This window comes from Salmo salar, unplaced genomic scaffold (assembly GCF_965601325.2).
Source record: "Salmo salar unplaced genomic scaffold, fSalSal1 ptg000984l, whole genome shotgun sequence".
NCBI classification, from domain to species: domain Eukaryota; kingdom Metazoa; phylum Chordata; class Actinopteri; order Salmoniformes; family Salmonidae; genus Salmo; species Salmo salar.
The window spans coordinates 156,045-172,655 of record NW_027675576.1 but is presented as its reverse complement, the minus strand read 5'-3'; the positions used below and the strand labels follow the sequence as shown (position 1 = coordinate 172,655).

The 16,611-nt window shown below is 39.1% G+C and overlaps 1 protein-coding gene across 1 annotated transcript; it reads right to left on the bottom strand.

Annotated features, from left to right (window-relative positions):
- Positions 1-6,999: 6,999 nt before the first annotated feature.
- LOC145877375 (uncharacterized) lies at positions 7,000-10,740 on the bottom strand. The gene is made up of 2 exons (XM_082972689.1): positions 10,717-10,740; positions 7,000-8,119 (listed from the first exon to the last, which is right to left on the bottom strand). The coding sequence occupies exons 1-2, from the start codon at positions 10,738-10,740 to the stop codon at positions 7,202-7,204; spliced, it is 942 nt and encodes a 313-aa protein (XP_082828815.1). The 3' UTR covers positions 7,000-7,201.
- Positions 10,741-16,611: the final 5,871 nt, after the last annotated feature.

Below are 16,611 nucleotides of genomic sequence, written 5' to 3'. Positions count from 1 at the left end.
TTCCTGTGAAGCCATTGTGTTGCATCCATGTCTGAAATGTGCTGTATAAATAAAGCTTGATTTGATTTCAACAAATTAACCCAATGACTGACCAATCAACAGACTCCTGGTCCATCTTAGTATGAAAAACAGTATCACTTTTCCAGCCTGCTGAAGGCGTGGTGGAGTGGTAAACACCACCCCCGGCTCTACCAGGGACTTGAGGTGGTCTCCCACAGCTCTGCTTATGTCATGTTCTGTGGCCTTGCAGTTCCATTTCTTGACTGCCCCTGCAACACAGAAACACATTTAGTCATATTATATACAACACTTAAAGTAATGGATATGGAGCATCTATGGCCTCAGTCACACCTGGCACCTAAATGTGACTTCTGTCATCTGATCACTCCAAACTGCATTAGGTCTGGATGCACAAAAGTCACAATGTGCTGCATTAGGTTTAGATCTGCCAGGATGGGCATTGTGTTCGGAATTTGAGTCTGGCCACCGAATATGCAAATTAACATTCATACAGTCAGAAGGGGTGAGAAATTACACCAATATCAGTGGACAATTTGCACTAATGTAAATAAATATAGAGGATGGAACATATTCCCTTTAGCTGACGTGATGAACCGCTAAGGGGACATAAATATTTACCATCTAAACCATGTGTGACCTCTCACCTCTCTAGCTGTAGAAGTGTTCTTCCTAACCAGTCCCTCAACAGCTCTCTGACTGAGCTCCACCCTCACTGGGTCTTCAGAGGAGAGGAAGGCTGAGGAGGGATGGAAGGATGAATGGATCAGTCAGTCAATAAAGTGTAGAGCTGCTGTCTGACAAAATCACTATTTTAGTAGTTCATTAAAGTAAATAAGGCTTTATTACTGCTGAATACCAACTATCAATCACTTAGATCATGTATTTTCAGGTAGAGATACATCCTTGGGACGTCCTAGCCCGTTGAAGTTGACATTTAAAATGGTTAAGGTAGGGGTTAAGGTTAGGGTTTAGGGTAGAGATGTCCCAAGGATCCCAGATAGCATTGACCATTGTGCATTCTTCTGTCTCTTTTACATAGCAGGTGATGGGTTCTGACTTCTGAACTTGAAAATATTAAATATCCTTATTATGTGAAATTGAATGAAACAATAATGTATGTTGATGGTCATATAATGTACAATATTCCATGATGTTTCTATATGATAACAATAGAGTAATATATTTATTATGATGTACAATATTCCATGATGTTTCTATATGATAACAATAGAGTAATACATTTAATATGATGTACAATATTCCATGATGTTTCTATGTGATAACAATACAGTAATATATTTAATATGATGTACAATATTCCATGATGTTTCTATATGATAACAATAGAGTAATATATTTAATATGATGTACAATATTCCATGATGTTTCTATATGATAACAATAGAGTCATATATTTAATATGCCATATACAATTTTTTTAACCGTTTCACAAATTCATTTTAATTATCTTAATCATTATGATTCAACATCAGTTCACCATCTCACCTCATACTGTATTGGAGCAGCAGCAGCTGACTGCCCAGTTCAACATCAGTTCACCGTCTCACCTCATACTGTATTGGAGCAGCTGACTGCCCGGTTCAACATCAGTTCACCGTCTCACCTCATACTGTATTGAAGCAGCAGCAGCTGACTGCCCAGTTCAACATCAGTTCACCGTCTCACCTCATACTGTATTGGAGCAGCAGCAGCTGACTGCCCGGTTCAACATCAGTTCACCGTCTCACCTCATACTGTATTGGAGCAGCAGCAGCTGACTGCCCAGTTCAACATCAGTTCACCGTCTCACCTCATACTGTATTGGAGCAGCAGAAGCTGACTTGATCGTTGATACTAATCATCATGTTTGAATCTGAGAGTAAATAGAGCCGACTACACTCTAAAAATGAAGGGTTCAACTGGAGTTGTTCTCAGATCCCCTAAGAACCGTAGGGTTCTTGGTCAATGAAAAACAGCCCCATGAGCTACAGTATAGTACCGTTAGCTAGCTAGCTAACGTTATGTCCTATAATAAGGACGGTGACCTGTCCAGACGAGATGTTACAACGAACTGAATCGTCAATGGAGGTCTTCCTCTTTATATAGGCTGCTACAGCATGCAATACTATTAACTCACAAGGGGGCATAACGTTACATGGACAATACTATCCCATTTTGGAAACGTTACATGGACAATACTATCCCATTTTGGAAACGTTACATGTATAATACTATCCCATTTGTAAACGTTACATGGACAATACTATCCCATTTAGGAAACGTTACATGTACAATACTATCCCATTTTGGAAACGTTACATGTACAATACTATCCCATTTTGGAAACGTTACATGTACAATACTATCCCATTTTGGAAACGTTACATGTACAATACTATCCCATTTTGGAAACGTTACATGTACAATACTATCCCATTTGGAAACGTTACATGTCCGCCCCCTTGTGGAGGGAAATTAATATCTTAGATGGTAGCTGTAGATGGGATTCAAATGCATAATGGTATTAATACAGTGTCTACACTACCTCTTTTGTATAAATGCCCTTCAGAATCCAAACACAGTATTGCCACGCAGCAAAATGTTGCGTATAATCTTTCAAGTCAGCCTGATAAAATATTGAACAATTTGTGTACAAAGATATCTTGAAATGTGATATTAGGCCTGTATGGCAGTACTGTTACTGTATGGCAGTACTGTATTGGCTAGTGCTTTCTCCAATATGTTCTTCTATTTTACATGCAATTGTATGTCGATGACATTTATCTTTCAATATTTATTTAATATATATTTTTTAATGCTTGTAAGACTATTCTTTGACACATTTTCTCTTCCTTTGAAATTCTTATAGGACAGAACATGGACACAATGCAATTGGGATCAAGAAGAAGGTACAGATATGTTGTAGGACAGTTGCATTTGAAGTGTACATTTAACCTACATAGCAGTCAATACAAACTGAAATCCATTAGCATACAAATGTGTGCAAATGATCTTCTCAGAAATGAATCAAGTCCATGGAATGGATATAGACAATAAGAGAATTCAAGGACTATCAGAGGTAGAGAGGCGAGGCAGGGGTGAGGACATCATCCTGCTATTTTGACAGTCCCTGAAGGACAATACAGAAGAGGGATTTGCTCTTATTCCTTCCCTTTCTCTAATGTATTTTGTAATAAAATGAGCAAGTGTAGTAAGATCATTGCTTTACTTTACTAGGACTGGAGACCACAGCAGCGATTCTGCTCTTGCCCTACCTCTTCAATGAGGACCCGAGTGGCCTTTATGTCCGTGACAAGGTATGTCTATGCACCAATCATCTGTTTCTTCATAAACATAGGGGTGCATGCTTATATAAAACTACAGCTGAACATTTGTTATGTTTTTTGTTAATTGTATGTATATTAATCTTTTCTTACTTTTGTTGACACAGATTTTCACCGCTCTTCACTCCTTTACTGCACATCGGTGGAAATCCATTCCACCATGAGAGTGAAATCCCGCTGGCCTTTGATGGGGAGAACATCCAGGCCCTAGAGGACGTCCCCATGGGACTTGGGGCTCTGCTACGGCTGGATTTTTATTTTCCCAAAAATTTCCCAAAAATTTCAAAAACACTTATGCTCTTAAGTTACTGTGTTCTGGGGATCAGAGAAGTTGGGGTGAAGTTACCAGGGCCGGTCATAAAGATGGAAAACTTCCTAACATAACTAAGTGAATATGATATACACACTAAAGCTGAAAAATCGTTTTTTAGCATCAAGTCTACAATATTGTTAGTTTACCTATGATTCATTTTTAATGTTATTTTTATTGTAAATCATTATTATTTATATATTTTAAATGTCATGAAAAGCACTATACAAAGTAAATGTATTATTTATTAGGGTCTGACATGTCTGCAGAAATGTTGCAATTTGTTTGTGTTTTGTAAATATGAATTCACATTTGTGGTGCCACTAAATAAACAATGAATTATTTAAATCAATATTGTCAATATTGTTGTTATTAAAATATGTTTTTTATAATGCAGGGAGGGTGGACCGAGAGTTAAAAAAATTAACCCCAAAATGTTCTTTGAGGAACTTATAGGGGTTCCCCCACAGTGTCAATGTTCAATTTGAAGAACCCCTAAACTCCAGGAACCTTTACGGGACACTTCTTCAACATCAACAGCTAGTCAGACACCTTGGTTCACTCTAACTTTATGGAAAAAGGTTTATTCAATAAATCTAGCAACTCCTCTCATACTGGGAAGAACCCTACGCCTTAAGGGCAGTTTTATTTCAATTAAGGTACCCGGACGTTTTATAGTTTCATCCTTAGGGCAACTTACCCTAAAGTGGACACACTCCCATCAGTTTCTGAGACAACTGCCCAGACTTTGTAGACAGTTTAATAACGCTTAAACCTCATCTTTATCAAATGATCCATTAAAGATACCAACTCAAAACCTACGTTCGTCTACATATGGGTTGTTTAAATTGTATCTAATTATATTCCCAGTATTACTTCATCAAATCTCTATTAATCATTATACACACATACAATTCATCATATTTTCATATATTCACAGAATCCATATAAAACATAAGAAATTCTCAGGTAGTCACGACAACCATTCCATTTGCTTTTTCAGGGACTCTCCATAGCAACGAAGCATCTCTCCAAACATCCTCCCAGCAGAACCAAAAATAAACTTTAGTTTCCCAGACAATGACCATGGGATCCTCAACGGTTCTCTAACCTCCCAGAGACCACGGCAAAATCAAGCCTCGCAGGAACTATAGACCTTCCGCTGCTTCCTAAAATATCATTCCCCTCTCAATACCACCCCGTGATATTCTATGATGGCAGTGAAGGAACGGAACCACAAGATAACGTTAGTTGGTAGAGCATGGTGTTTGCAACGCCAGCATGGTGTGTGCAACGCCAGGGTTGTGTGTTCGATTCCCACGGGGGGCCAGTACAAAAAAATTACAAATGTATGAAATGTATGCGTTCACTACTCTAAGTTGCTCTGGGTAAGAACATCTGCTAAATGACTAAAATGTAAAATGTCAATCATCTGATTAAGCATATTTCTATATGAAGAACTATAGATCTCTGTGAGGAACTACAGATCTCTGTTACTATCCAAACATCAGATTAAGACTCAGTCACAACTCTCATATCACAGTCACACAATGCTATTCTCAAACAAACCTAATCAATGAGTTGTTTTTCAACAATATTTTAACCTGCAGTAATATTTTCACATTTCTATCTCATGCTCATCTATACTCGGCTCGCTGCCTCTCAGATCAAAGGTGGGTCCATTTGTTCTGTTCCCGCAGTGTGGTCTCCCTGAGATCCCAAGTTTGAGGGATCCCTGGAGCACCATTTACCCAGGTCGCCAGGAGCGGTCACCAAGTCAAGATTCACATCCCCATCGCCAAATGTGGTGAATTTCTTTAATATTAATTGAGACAAACTTATCACACAAGTCAGAGTTATTCTTAAACTAAATCTTTATTCACTTATAAGGGAGCAGTCAATACAACGTACACATATAAAGTCAATCAATTGAGTGCCCTACGATAATGATGGCTGGTGGACCCACGGGACAAAAGTACAAAGGTCTTTTATAGCCAAGATACACCCCTTTCAACCTACATGACAAACAACAGATGTATAGAACGGGTCACAAGGTTAAGATTTGTATGAAAGATACTTATAATTCTCAGCAGACAGTATCTGCTGTTGAAACAGTACTCTTTGTGTAGAGACCAGGGTCTGGCCCTGGGGTCATCTCTCCCTGGTACCATATAGAACAGAAACATTAACTCATGTTCTGGAATGCGGTCTCTTTAGGTTTTATCACCCAAAAGACATTGTAAATCTCCTGTCAGTGTTTTCTCCCAGAGGCCCATCCTCAGTAGAACACAGACACAATAGTTCTAAGAACCCTCTATTCTGTTGCATAAAACAACCATTTGATGCAATAAAAGTATTATAACATAATCTTGCAGTTTTGTTCTCAGTGTCCACTGAAAGTTGACTAGTGACAACAACTGGGACCTAAAAGACACCCACCATGAGACCCACTAAATCTGCCCAAGAAGAGACAAACAAAAGAAAAACCCACAAGGTGGAGCAACTAAAGGTGTTGACTGGAGCACTCAATTTATTAGGATTGTTAATAAAATGTATTATAGACATCCATGTGTATAAGCTGCAAGTACATTGAAATTAAATAGTTTTCTTTTCAACTAAAACCAAACTTATATTGTACGTCGGGCATAGTCTTAGTTTCAATTACATTTTGCTAGGTGGGATATCCCCAATGTCACAGTTTTAACGTGTCCAAATCAATAGTCCAAATGCAGAAACAGTTTGTGATAAATTGAAAACGATATCGATGAGTGATGACAAATAAGTGTTGTGTTCCTTTGTTTAGCGACCCCTAAATTTAAATGCATCACTCCAAAATGTAGCTGACTGTCTTCTGCAGGTTGTCCTCTAACCAGTGAGGTAAAATATATCTCCCATTTCCATGTGTTTTTTTAGTTGTGTTAGTTTCAACATCACAAACAACCTAATTTCCCCCCTAATCGATATCAGTGATTTATTGCTACTTGTCAAAACAACAGCGTTTTTGGCACAACTAAAAAAAACACATGGAAATGGGAGATATATTTTTCCTCACTGGTTAGAGGACAACCTGAAGAAGACAGTCAGCTACATTTTGGAGTGATACATTTAAATGTAGGGGTCACTAAACAAAGGAACACAACACTTATTTGTCATAACTCATCGATATCATGTTGTAATCAATTGTGCGAGAGGAGGGAGATGAGGTTGCACGTCCTGTTAAAACGAACAGCTCAAAATCCACATGGAATCTGGGAATAATGTGTACATCCCTGGTTAGAGGACAATTTGTAGAAAACAGCTAGCTACATTTTGAAGTGTTGCATTTTGATTCAAGTGGGTCACCAACATGGTAAGTACTCTTTCAATTCAGAGCCTGGATTTTTCCCAAGGCTAATATCCATATCACGCTGAAATCAATTGAATGGGGCAAACGTTTAGGGTTCTAAATTGTGAAATTCCAAAAAATACTCCTACTACAATGTTAAAAACATTGACATTTTTTCATTGATGTCATGAAACAACTCCTTCATGTATGTATTTTCTGATGTTTGATCAGAGATCTTTTATCAGAGTATCTCTTCCAACATAGATCACAGCTATAAAGTTTCTCTCCTGTGTGTGTTCTCTGGTGTCGAGTCAGAGAGCCAGATGTAGAAAAACTCTTCCCACATTGATTACAGCAAGGTTTCTCTCCTGTGTGTGTTCTCTGGTGTATTGATAGATAGCCAGATGTAGAAAAACTCTTCCCACATTGATTACAGCAAGGTTTCTCTCCTGTGTGTGTTCTCTGGTGTATTGCTAGATAGCTAGATGTAGTAAAACTCTTCCCACATTGATTACAGCAAGGATTCTCTCCTGTGTGTGTTCTCTGGTGTTCAGTCAGAGAGCCAGATGTAGTAAAACTCTTACCACATTGACCACAGATAAAAGGTTTCTCTCCAGTGTGTGTTCTCTGGTGTGATATCAGGTTGCTTGACTGAGTAAAACTCTTCCCACATTGACCACAGCTATAAGGTTTCTCTCCTGTGTGTGTTCTCTGGTGTGATTTCAGTTTGCCTGACTCAGTAAAACTCTTCCCACATTGACCACAGCTATAAGGTTTCTCTCCTGTGTGTGTTCTTTGGTGTACAATAAGATTGCTAGATGAATTATAACTCTTCCCACATTGATCACAGCTATAAGGTTTCTCTCCTGTGTGTGTTCTTTGGTGTACAATAAGATGGCTAGATTTACCAAAACTCTTCCCACATTGATCACAGCCGTAAGGTTTCTCTCCTGTGTGTGTTCTCTGATGAATTTGAATGCCTGTTGATGAGGTGAATCTCTTCCCACAGTCAGAGTAGCGGTGAGTTCTCTTCCCTGTGGGTCTCTGCTGGTGTTTCTTGAGGAGTTCTGATCTGGAGAAACTCTTCTCTACCTCGTCAGCATCACGAGGTTGTTGAGGCTCCCCAGAGGATCCACGATAGTTAAGTATCTCTCCTGTGTGAACAACAAAGTCAGACAGATGATTAAAGGCCCACAACAGCGGAAATCCACTGTAAAAGGTGATGCCAACAGCGTTGCCATGATGTTGTACAACAATTGACGTCTGTAATGAACGTTAAAATTACTTGACAATTGTCTTAAAATGAGCAAGAACAGTCATATTTGTCTTGTTTTCACATTAGTAGTAACATCGATGATTGTAGGCTAGAGATAAGTTATTCATGTTGTTGAAACTCTTAAGCACTGTGCCAGATGACTAATTGGTCTCCAATGTAGGGCCCTTTCTGTGTTTCCTAAAATTGTGGCATGAGGGCGATGCACATGCAATTTGATTGTAGAAACTCCTCCCTGCTAATGAGGAAACCGATAGTTATGGATGTACTATATCTGATTAGAGCAAAAATGGTGAGCAAAGATTTTAGTTTTTCACAATGTATTCTGAATGTGAATGGGGGAAAACTCAGGGGAGTAACCTCCATTTCCAGGTTGCTTATGAGTTCATTTCACACTACTTTGGATTATAATTGTAAGGCTCGCTTGAATGTCCTGCTTAATATAATGTTTGCTACAGTATTAAGAACAGCGTTATCCATTTGGGTGTTGTTAACCTGTTGGGGATAGGGGGCAGTATTTGCACGGCCGGATAAAAAACGTACCCAATTTAATCTGATTATTACTCCTGCCCAGAAACTAGAACATGCATATAATTATTAGCTTTGGATAGAAAACACCCTAAAGTTTCTAAAACTGTTTGAATGGTGTCTGTGAGTATAACAGAACTCATTTGGCAGGCCAAAACCTGAGAAGATTCCAAACAGGAAGCGCTCTCTCTGACCATTTCATGGCCTTCTTTGATCATCTCTAACCAAAACAGGGGATCTCTGGCATGACGTGACATTTTCTAACGCTCCCATAGGCTCTCAGAAGGCGCCAGAAATTTGAATCTTGGCTTTGGAGCCCCAGGCTGAAACACATTAGCGCCTTCAGTAAGTGGTCGATCTGAGAACAATGAGAATGGAGGGGCGTGCAAGGGGCGACTCCATTTTTACTTTCTCTCTCTTTGAGCGTATACAGGGTTTCCCGGTCGGAATATTATCGCTTTTTTACGAGAAAAATCGCATAAAAATTGATTTTAAACAGCGGTTGACATGCTTCGAAGTACGGTAATGGAATATTTAGAATTTTTTTGTCACGAAACGCGTCGGGCGCGTGACCCTTATTTACCTTTCGGATAGTGTCTGGAACGCACGAACAAAACGCCGCTATTTGGATATAACTATGGATTATTTTGAACCAAACCAACATTTGTTATTGAAGTAGAAGTCCTGGGAGTGCATTCTGACGAAGAACAGCAAAGGTAATAACATTTTTCTTATAGTAAATCTGACTTTGGTGAGTGCTAAACTTGCTGGGTGTCAAAATAGCTAGCCTGTGATGGCCGGGCTATGTACTCAGAATATTGCAAAATGTGCTTTCACCGAAAAGCTATTTTAAAATCGGACATAGCGAGTGCATAGAGGAGTTCTGTATCTATAATTCTTAAAATAATTGTTATGTTTTTTGTGAACTTTTATCGTGAGTAATTTAGTAAATTCACCGGAAGTTTGCTAGTTCTGAACGTCACATGCTAATGTAAAAAGCTGGTTTTTGATATATAAATATGAACTTGATTGAACAAAACATGCATGTATTGTATAACATAATGTCCTAGGGGTGTCATCTGATGAAGATCATCAAAGGTTAGTGCTGCATTTAGCTGTGGTTTGGGTTTATGTGACATTATATGCTGGCTTGAAAAATGGGTGTCTGATTATTTCTGGCTGGGTACTCTGCTGACATAATCTAATGTTAGCCCATAGAGGTTAACTGACTTGTCTAGTTAAATAAAGGTTAAATTTAAATACATTTAAAAAATAGAGTTTCATGACAAACCATTTTTTACAAATCCGGCAAGGCACCAATTTTGAGAAGGGTTTAAAACAAAGGTTTCAAACCAATTCATGAATGTAATTGAATCTAGGTATGTCTTGCCTTTAATGTAATGGCATGAAAAACAATTGGCTGAATATTATACAATGACTTATCAACAGCTCTAATAATTTGCCTCCACAGGAAATCTACACTGGCTGTTATAGAATATACTATATAGCCTAGAAACCTGGTTAAACTATCATTATGACATCATGGATGAATTCCAGAATATACTATATAGCCTAGAAACCTGGTTAAATTATCATTATGACCTCATGGATGAATTCTAGAATATACTATATATCCTAGAAACCTGGTTAAACTATCATTATGACATCATGGATGAATTCTAGAATATACTATATATCCTAGAAACCTGGTTAAACTATCATTATGACATCATGGATGAATTCTAGAATATACTATATAGCCTAGAAACCTGGTTAAACTATCATTGTGACATCATGGATGAATTCTAGAATATACTATATATCCTAGAAACCTGGTTAAACTATCATTATGACATCATGGATGAATAAATTTGAGTGGTTACACTTCTCCTTCCCCCATTCCTCCGCTGTTGACCAAACCAAGCCTCTGGGCAGCCATTTTGTTACTGTTGAAAAAACCCACACAACCCTGCAATCTGCAGTTCATACAACAACAAAGCTGTCATTCCACCACTGTTTTGGTTATAAGATGATTATGGGGTTGGAGAAATGTAACTACTTTCACATTCATAGACAGACCTATGGATGCAAGGACTGACCATCCATGATATCAACATTATAGTTTTAACTATGTTGAGGCTATACAGTGTTGGTTTACATTTCTAAACATTGGAGTAAAAAAAAGCTTATTTGGGGTTCTGATGGGGTACAACAGTTGAACTAAGCTCATGAGGCATGTGTTATATTCTTCAAGAATCAATGGCTATAAATTAATAATTTAAAAGTCGCAATATGGATGTAGCTATTGCATATTTCCGCTTTAACACCACACATCAGTTCAACAACTGCAGAGTTTGTGCCTCTGTATTTAAGACAGTACTTACTAGTGTTAATCAGGGAACGGTTTCTCAAAACCATCTTATGGCTAAGTTCACCGTTAGAACCATTGGACGCCTTAAGATGCGTTTGGGAAACCGGGCCCAGATGTCCAGTTTCCTCCTCTATCGATGTAACAGTCATCTCCCCCTCTTCCTCTTTCACTCCATAAACTGCATCCTCCTCTTCTTTTACTGTAACATCCTCCTCCTCTTTCACTCTGAACGCGTCTTTTTCTTCTTTCACAGTAACGGCCTCACCCTCTACTTCTTGTTTTACTGTGATGTCCTCCTCTTCATTAGCAGGAGAGTAGCTCAGTGACCGCATGGTCGGAGATGTTAGCTAGCTATGCTAATGCTAACTTAACCAGCCCGCTAGCAAAATAATAACAACACCGTAAATATGAAATTAAATCGGATAACTAACTAGACGACAGAAGTGGGTTTAAAACACAGTGGCTAATATACACTAAAGCGTCTAAAGACCTTTATTTGTTCGGCTATTTTGTCTAGCAAGCTACCGCGGTGTCTGACTAACTGTTGCTGCTGTTGAAAGAAGAGTTCCGTCCACTACATTATACGTCACACCAACAGCATCGCCTTAAATTCCCAGATCGCCATCTGCTGACTGGAGTGGGTAACACAGTTGAGGAAAATGTTTATTTTATTGTCAGACAAAAAGTTAAAGGGTAGGAATAAGGGACATCGCTGGTCCTAAAATATTCATTAGCCCCCCCCCCCCCCCCCCCTAAATAAATCAATATCAGTCAATATATTTTTTCTGTGATTTATTTTTTTTCGTCAACCGTTCCATCGCATCTTAAACTCCTAGGACCGGGGGAGGCTGCTGCTGCACCAGTGACTGTTAGACTTTCTTCAGCAATACTAGGAGAGAGGGGTACCCCTACACAGAACTGAACTGGATCAAAGATGGTGGACAGAAATACTAGGAGAGAGGGGTACCCCTACACAGAACTGAACTGGATCAAAGATGGCGGACAGAAATACTAGGAGAGAGGGGTACCCCTACACAGAACTGAACTGGATCAAAGATGGCGGACAGAAATACTAGGAGAGAGGGATACCCCTACACAGAACTGAACTGGATCAAAGATGGAGGACAGAAATACTAGGATGGAAGCAAATGTAAGGGATTATAACGTCATAACGAATCATGCAGAAACATGTACAGTTGACAGGAATGTTAGTTAATGTAGAGACAAACGATTATGTTTTTTTTAATCATAAAGTTCATTTACGAAAATCGCGATTTAGCAAGCTAGCTGACTAGCTAACATTAGCCAGCTAGCTGACTAGCTAGCATTAACATTAACCATCTAGCTGACTAGCTAACATTAACCAGCTAGCTGACTAGCTAACATTAACCAGCTAGCTGACTAGCTAACATTAACCAGCTAGCTGACTAGCTAACATTAACCAGCTAGCTGACTAGCTAACATTAACCAGCTAGCTGACTAGCTAACATTAGCCAGCTAGCTGACTAGCTAACATTAACCAGCTAGCTGACTAGCTAACAATAACCAGCTAGCTGACTAGCTAACATTAACCAGCTAGCTGACTAGCTAACATTAGCCAGCTAGCTGACTAGCTAACATTAACCAGCTAGCTGACTAGCTAACATTAGCCAGCTAGCTGACTAGCTAACATTAACCAGCTAGCTGACTAGCTAACATTAACCAGCTAGCTGACTAGCTAACATTAGCCAGCTAGCTGACCAGCTTTATGGGTGTTGTGACATGAGTATGAAATTGTCATTCTGGCTGTTTTAGGGACTCCTGAAACAACCAGCAAACCAGGCTGTCGTTTTGTGAAACAGTGAATGTATAGAATCTAGCCAGCTGAAGAATTTACTGAAAATTGAATGTACAATTGTGTAAGCTTGCCTTGCTGATATTTGCCATGCAGATAGATGAAATAACGTAGCTAGCTATGTTCTTGCTTATTGTGCAGTGGATGATTAAAATACCTGTATGCCTATGGATGTGTAGCTAGCTATCTAGCCGATCTGTGTATGGACCCAAACGTTTGGTATACATATTAGTTCAAAACCTATGAACCTCAGCTATCATAGCCAGTTGTATCAACTTCAAAACAGCCTGAATGACATTAATGAAGCCTATGGATTGAGTAGAATATAATATCATGTTGTGCCAAGGATGCAAGTCGTATATACATGTAGTTATTACCATGCATGAGATCCCCACATTGTAGCCTGTACATTTAATATATTCACTGATCATGTACTCTACCTTGGCAAATAAAGTTGCAGTTTAGGTATGAATGTCTTTGAGATTATTTTTCAGTCATATCCAATACCAGGAGTATCAAATTCCAGTCTTTGAATGACGCTGTGTCTGCATGTATGTATTACAATTATACACTTCAACAGTGTTTACCAATCTTGGTCCTGGGACATCAATGGTTACACATTGTAACTAATAGACTAGAAACAGGATTTAACTAGTTAATTCATATATACAGAAATATAATGTTAAAAAACAGAACACTACACTTCCTATGCATCATGTAAATACTCTAACACTGGTTCATCTCAACATCTAATGCCCTTCATCTGCATTGATCTGATAAACACAGGATAGGTGGAGTATTTCATCACATTACACTTCATTTCAACCAGTGGAGAATGTGAAACGCTTTATTGAAAAGCTCATTATCCAAGTGTTATAAATACAAGTTTAATCTGTACTTCAATGCACATCTGTTGTGCATTATAAAAACAGAGGAAGAAAGAGGAGGTGGTGAGAGAGGTGTAAAAGACAGAAAGGGAAAGAGGTAAGCACATAGGAGCAGGGAAGGCAGCACATGATTAATGAATCACAGTGCTACATAAATATTCTCTCAGTTCATCACAATTACATAATAGTGTCTCTAGTCGGCCCAAAGGTTCTTAAAAGCAGGTGAGGTGGCGATGATGGGACTGGGGGTTGGCATCCTCTCACATCAAAACATACCTGCAGACAAGAGACAGATGGAGAGAGAGAGCATGTTTAAACATTGTGTTTTTATTTTTTATTCTAACATTGTTAGTCATCAATCAGGAGGTGAAATGCAAAACTGACCTGGGATCATTAACTCTGGGACTACTGCATCTCTATCTGTATTTCAATGTAAAGCATCTCTTTAATAATACTTCCTGTATAATATAAACTGACCTGGGATCATTAACTCTGGGACTACTGCATCTCTATCTGTATTTCAATGTAAAGAATCTCTTTAATAATACTTCCTGTTGACCTGACCAAGTGACCTCTGATCATGCTGTGCCCTCTATGTAGCCAGTTCAGATGCAGGAGGGGTTCACCGACACAGCTGATATAACCTAGAGGATTTAGGGAGAAGGGGAGAGAGGGATGAAGTGAAGGAGAGAGACTGTTATTGAGAAAATAAGGTAGTTAAAGCGACAGTGTTCACAGGAATCTGTGTGTGGCCTCACCTGGTGTCCACACCACACTAAGTGGTTGCAGAGGACTTTATGCTGAAAAACATGAACGGACACACGAGGACAAACAATATAGCGTAGTTATAGAAATAATGAAGTGTCTTACTATTCTCCATGGTTGGCCCTCTTGCCTATTCTTTGAAGGTGGAAGGAGCCACAGTTATACACCTGAGCCTGTTTACTGCACAACACAATCCATCAGATTGATACATGAGTGTGTAGGTGTGGGTTATAGGGTGTCTAATTGTTCTACATTTTTTCAATATGGGTGATTTAAAATAGCCTGTTTTTGTTTTTGTACAGAAATCACACCCTTACCTAAACAGCACCCTCACCTGAGAAGTAGAAATCAAAGGGAGAGAAACTGTGAATTGAATAACTGCAGTTGACATAGCTCAGTAAATAGAAGAATACTCTTATTGCAATGTGAATGGCTCTTAAAAGAGCCTTTGGTTGTGCATAGTGACGTCTATGGTGTTGTCAGGGAACAGCACCCTCTTTGAAGAAGTAGGAGGTGAAGATCTCCTGCACACGGATTGCCTCTCTTGCTGCGTTGTTGGACCCCATCCTTGAAACATCCTGCAGAGCAGCAGACTCCTCCTCTGGCACACGGCGGCGAGCTGCAGATCCCCTCCTGGTCCTCGTGTCCATCCTCATGAAGTTACGCAGGACACAGGTAGCCTTCACACACCTGAATTCCTCCAGGAGGCAGTCCCAGATGACCCTGGTCACCCAACCTTGCAATGCCCTACACGGTAACTGTAGGCAATCGTTTTGAAGGAATCTCCAGTTACAAGGTATCTGTAGGAATATGGAAGACAATGTAATTATTAGACTGTTACATCACCAGGTCATTGTGGATTACTAAAGTATAATATCCCTGATAACAAATCATGATAACATTGGATTGATAGATGCATGGGCACACATATGTACATGTGTAGCATGTGACAATAACAGAATCATATCAAGGATGGCATCACAAATGAATACATAAATACCACTTGAAGCTTGATGATGAGTTTGAATCATTTGAATCAGCTGTGCAGTGTGAAGGCAAAAACAACAATGTGCCCCTCTGAGTCCCCAGGACTGAGAACCACTGCTCTTCATTGGGACCTCTTCATATGTAGACTGGCTTTCATAGAGCTCTTTATCTGAGGACAGAAAACCTCACAAGAAACAGACTTCATTATAGTCAGATTACACCACACTGAATATTATGTTACTATTATCTCCGTCCTCACTTCTAGGGACAGGAACTACACAAAAGTACCTGCCCTATCCAGAATAGCCTCCTCTCTCACTGACAGTTGGGGCTGCTATCCTTTCACCCTCCTCCATGGCTGTTAGCTAGCTACCTACAAATGCATGTGGAGTTTGTTTTTTACAGTGATAAATACATCAAGATAGCTAGCTAAAATGAAGTTAGGTAGCTGGTGATATTTAATTATATCTATACAGAATGTGATATTTAATTCTATCTACCTATCTATCTATACAGAATGTGTAGTTGGCTAGATAGCTAGCTCATTTAGCAGCTCATTTGAGTTAGCCTGCACTGTAGCTAGTTAGCTAATAATACATCGTTTTTTTTTCATTTTCAAAATCTATTTACTTACTTACTTGAATAGGTTCTTCCAGCCATGTGGACAACTGGAAACAGGGCAGTAAAGTTTGTCACCAGAGCGTTTTAGAGGATATTACTATTGAACTATGTACCCATTTAATAACCAGACCTTCATACAAACTTGCTCTGCTGAATTCTTGACGGAGTCACAATGGGCGGCCTAAGAGGCATCTAGTCCATCTGCTGACTGGACGCAGTTCAGTAAAATGTACATTTTATCTTCAGACAACAAGTTAAAGGGGTCAAATACTTATTTCCCTCATTAAAATGCAAATCAATTTATAACATTTTTGACATGCGTTTTTCAGGATTTTTTGTTGTTGT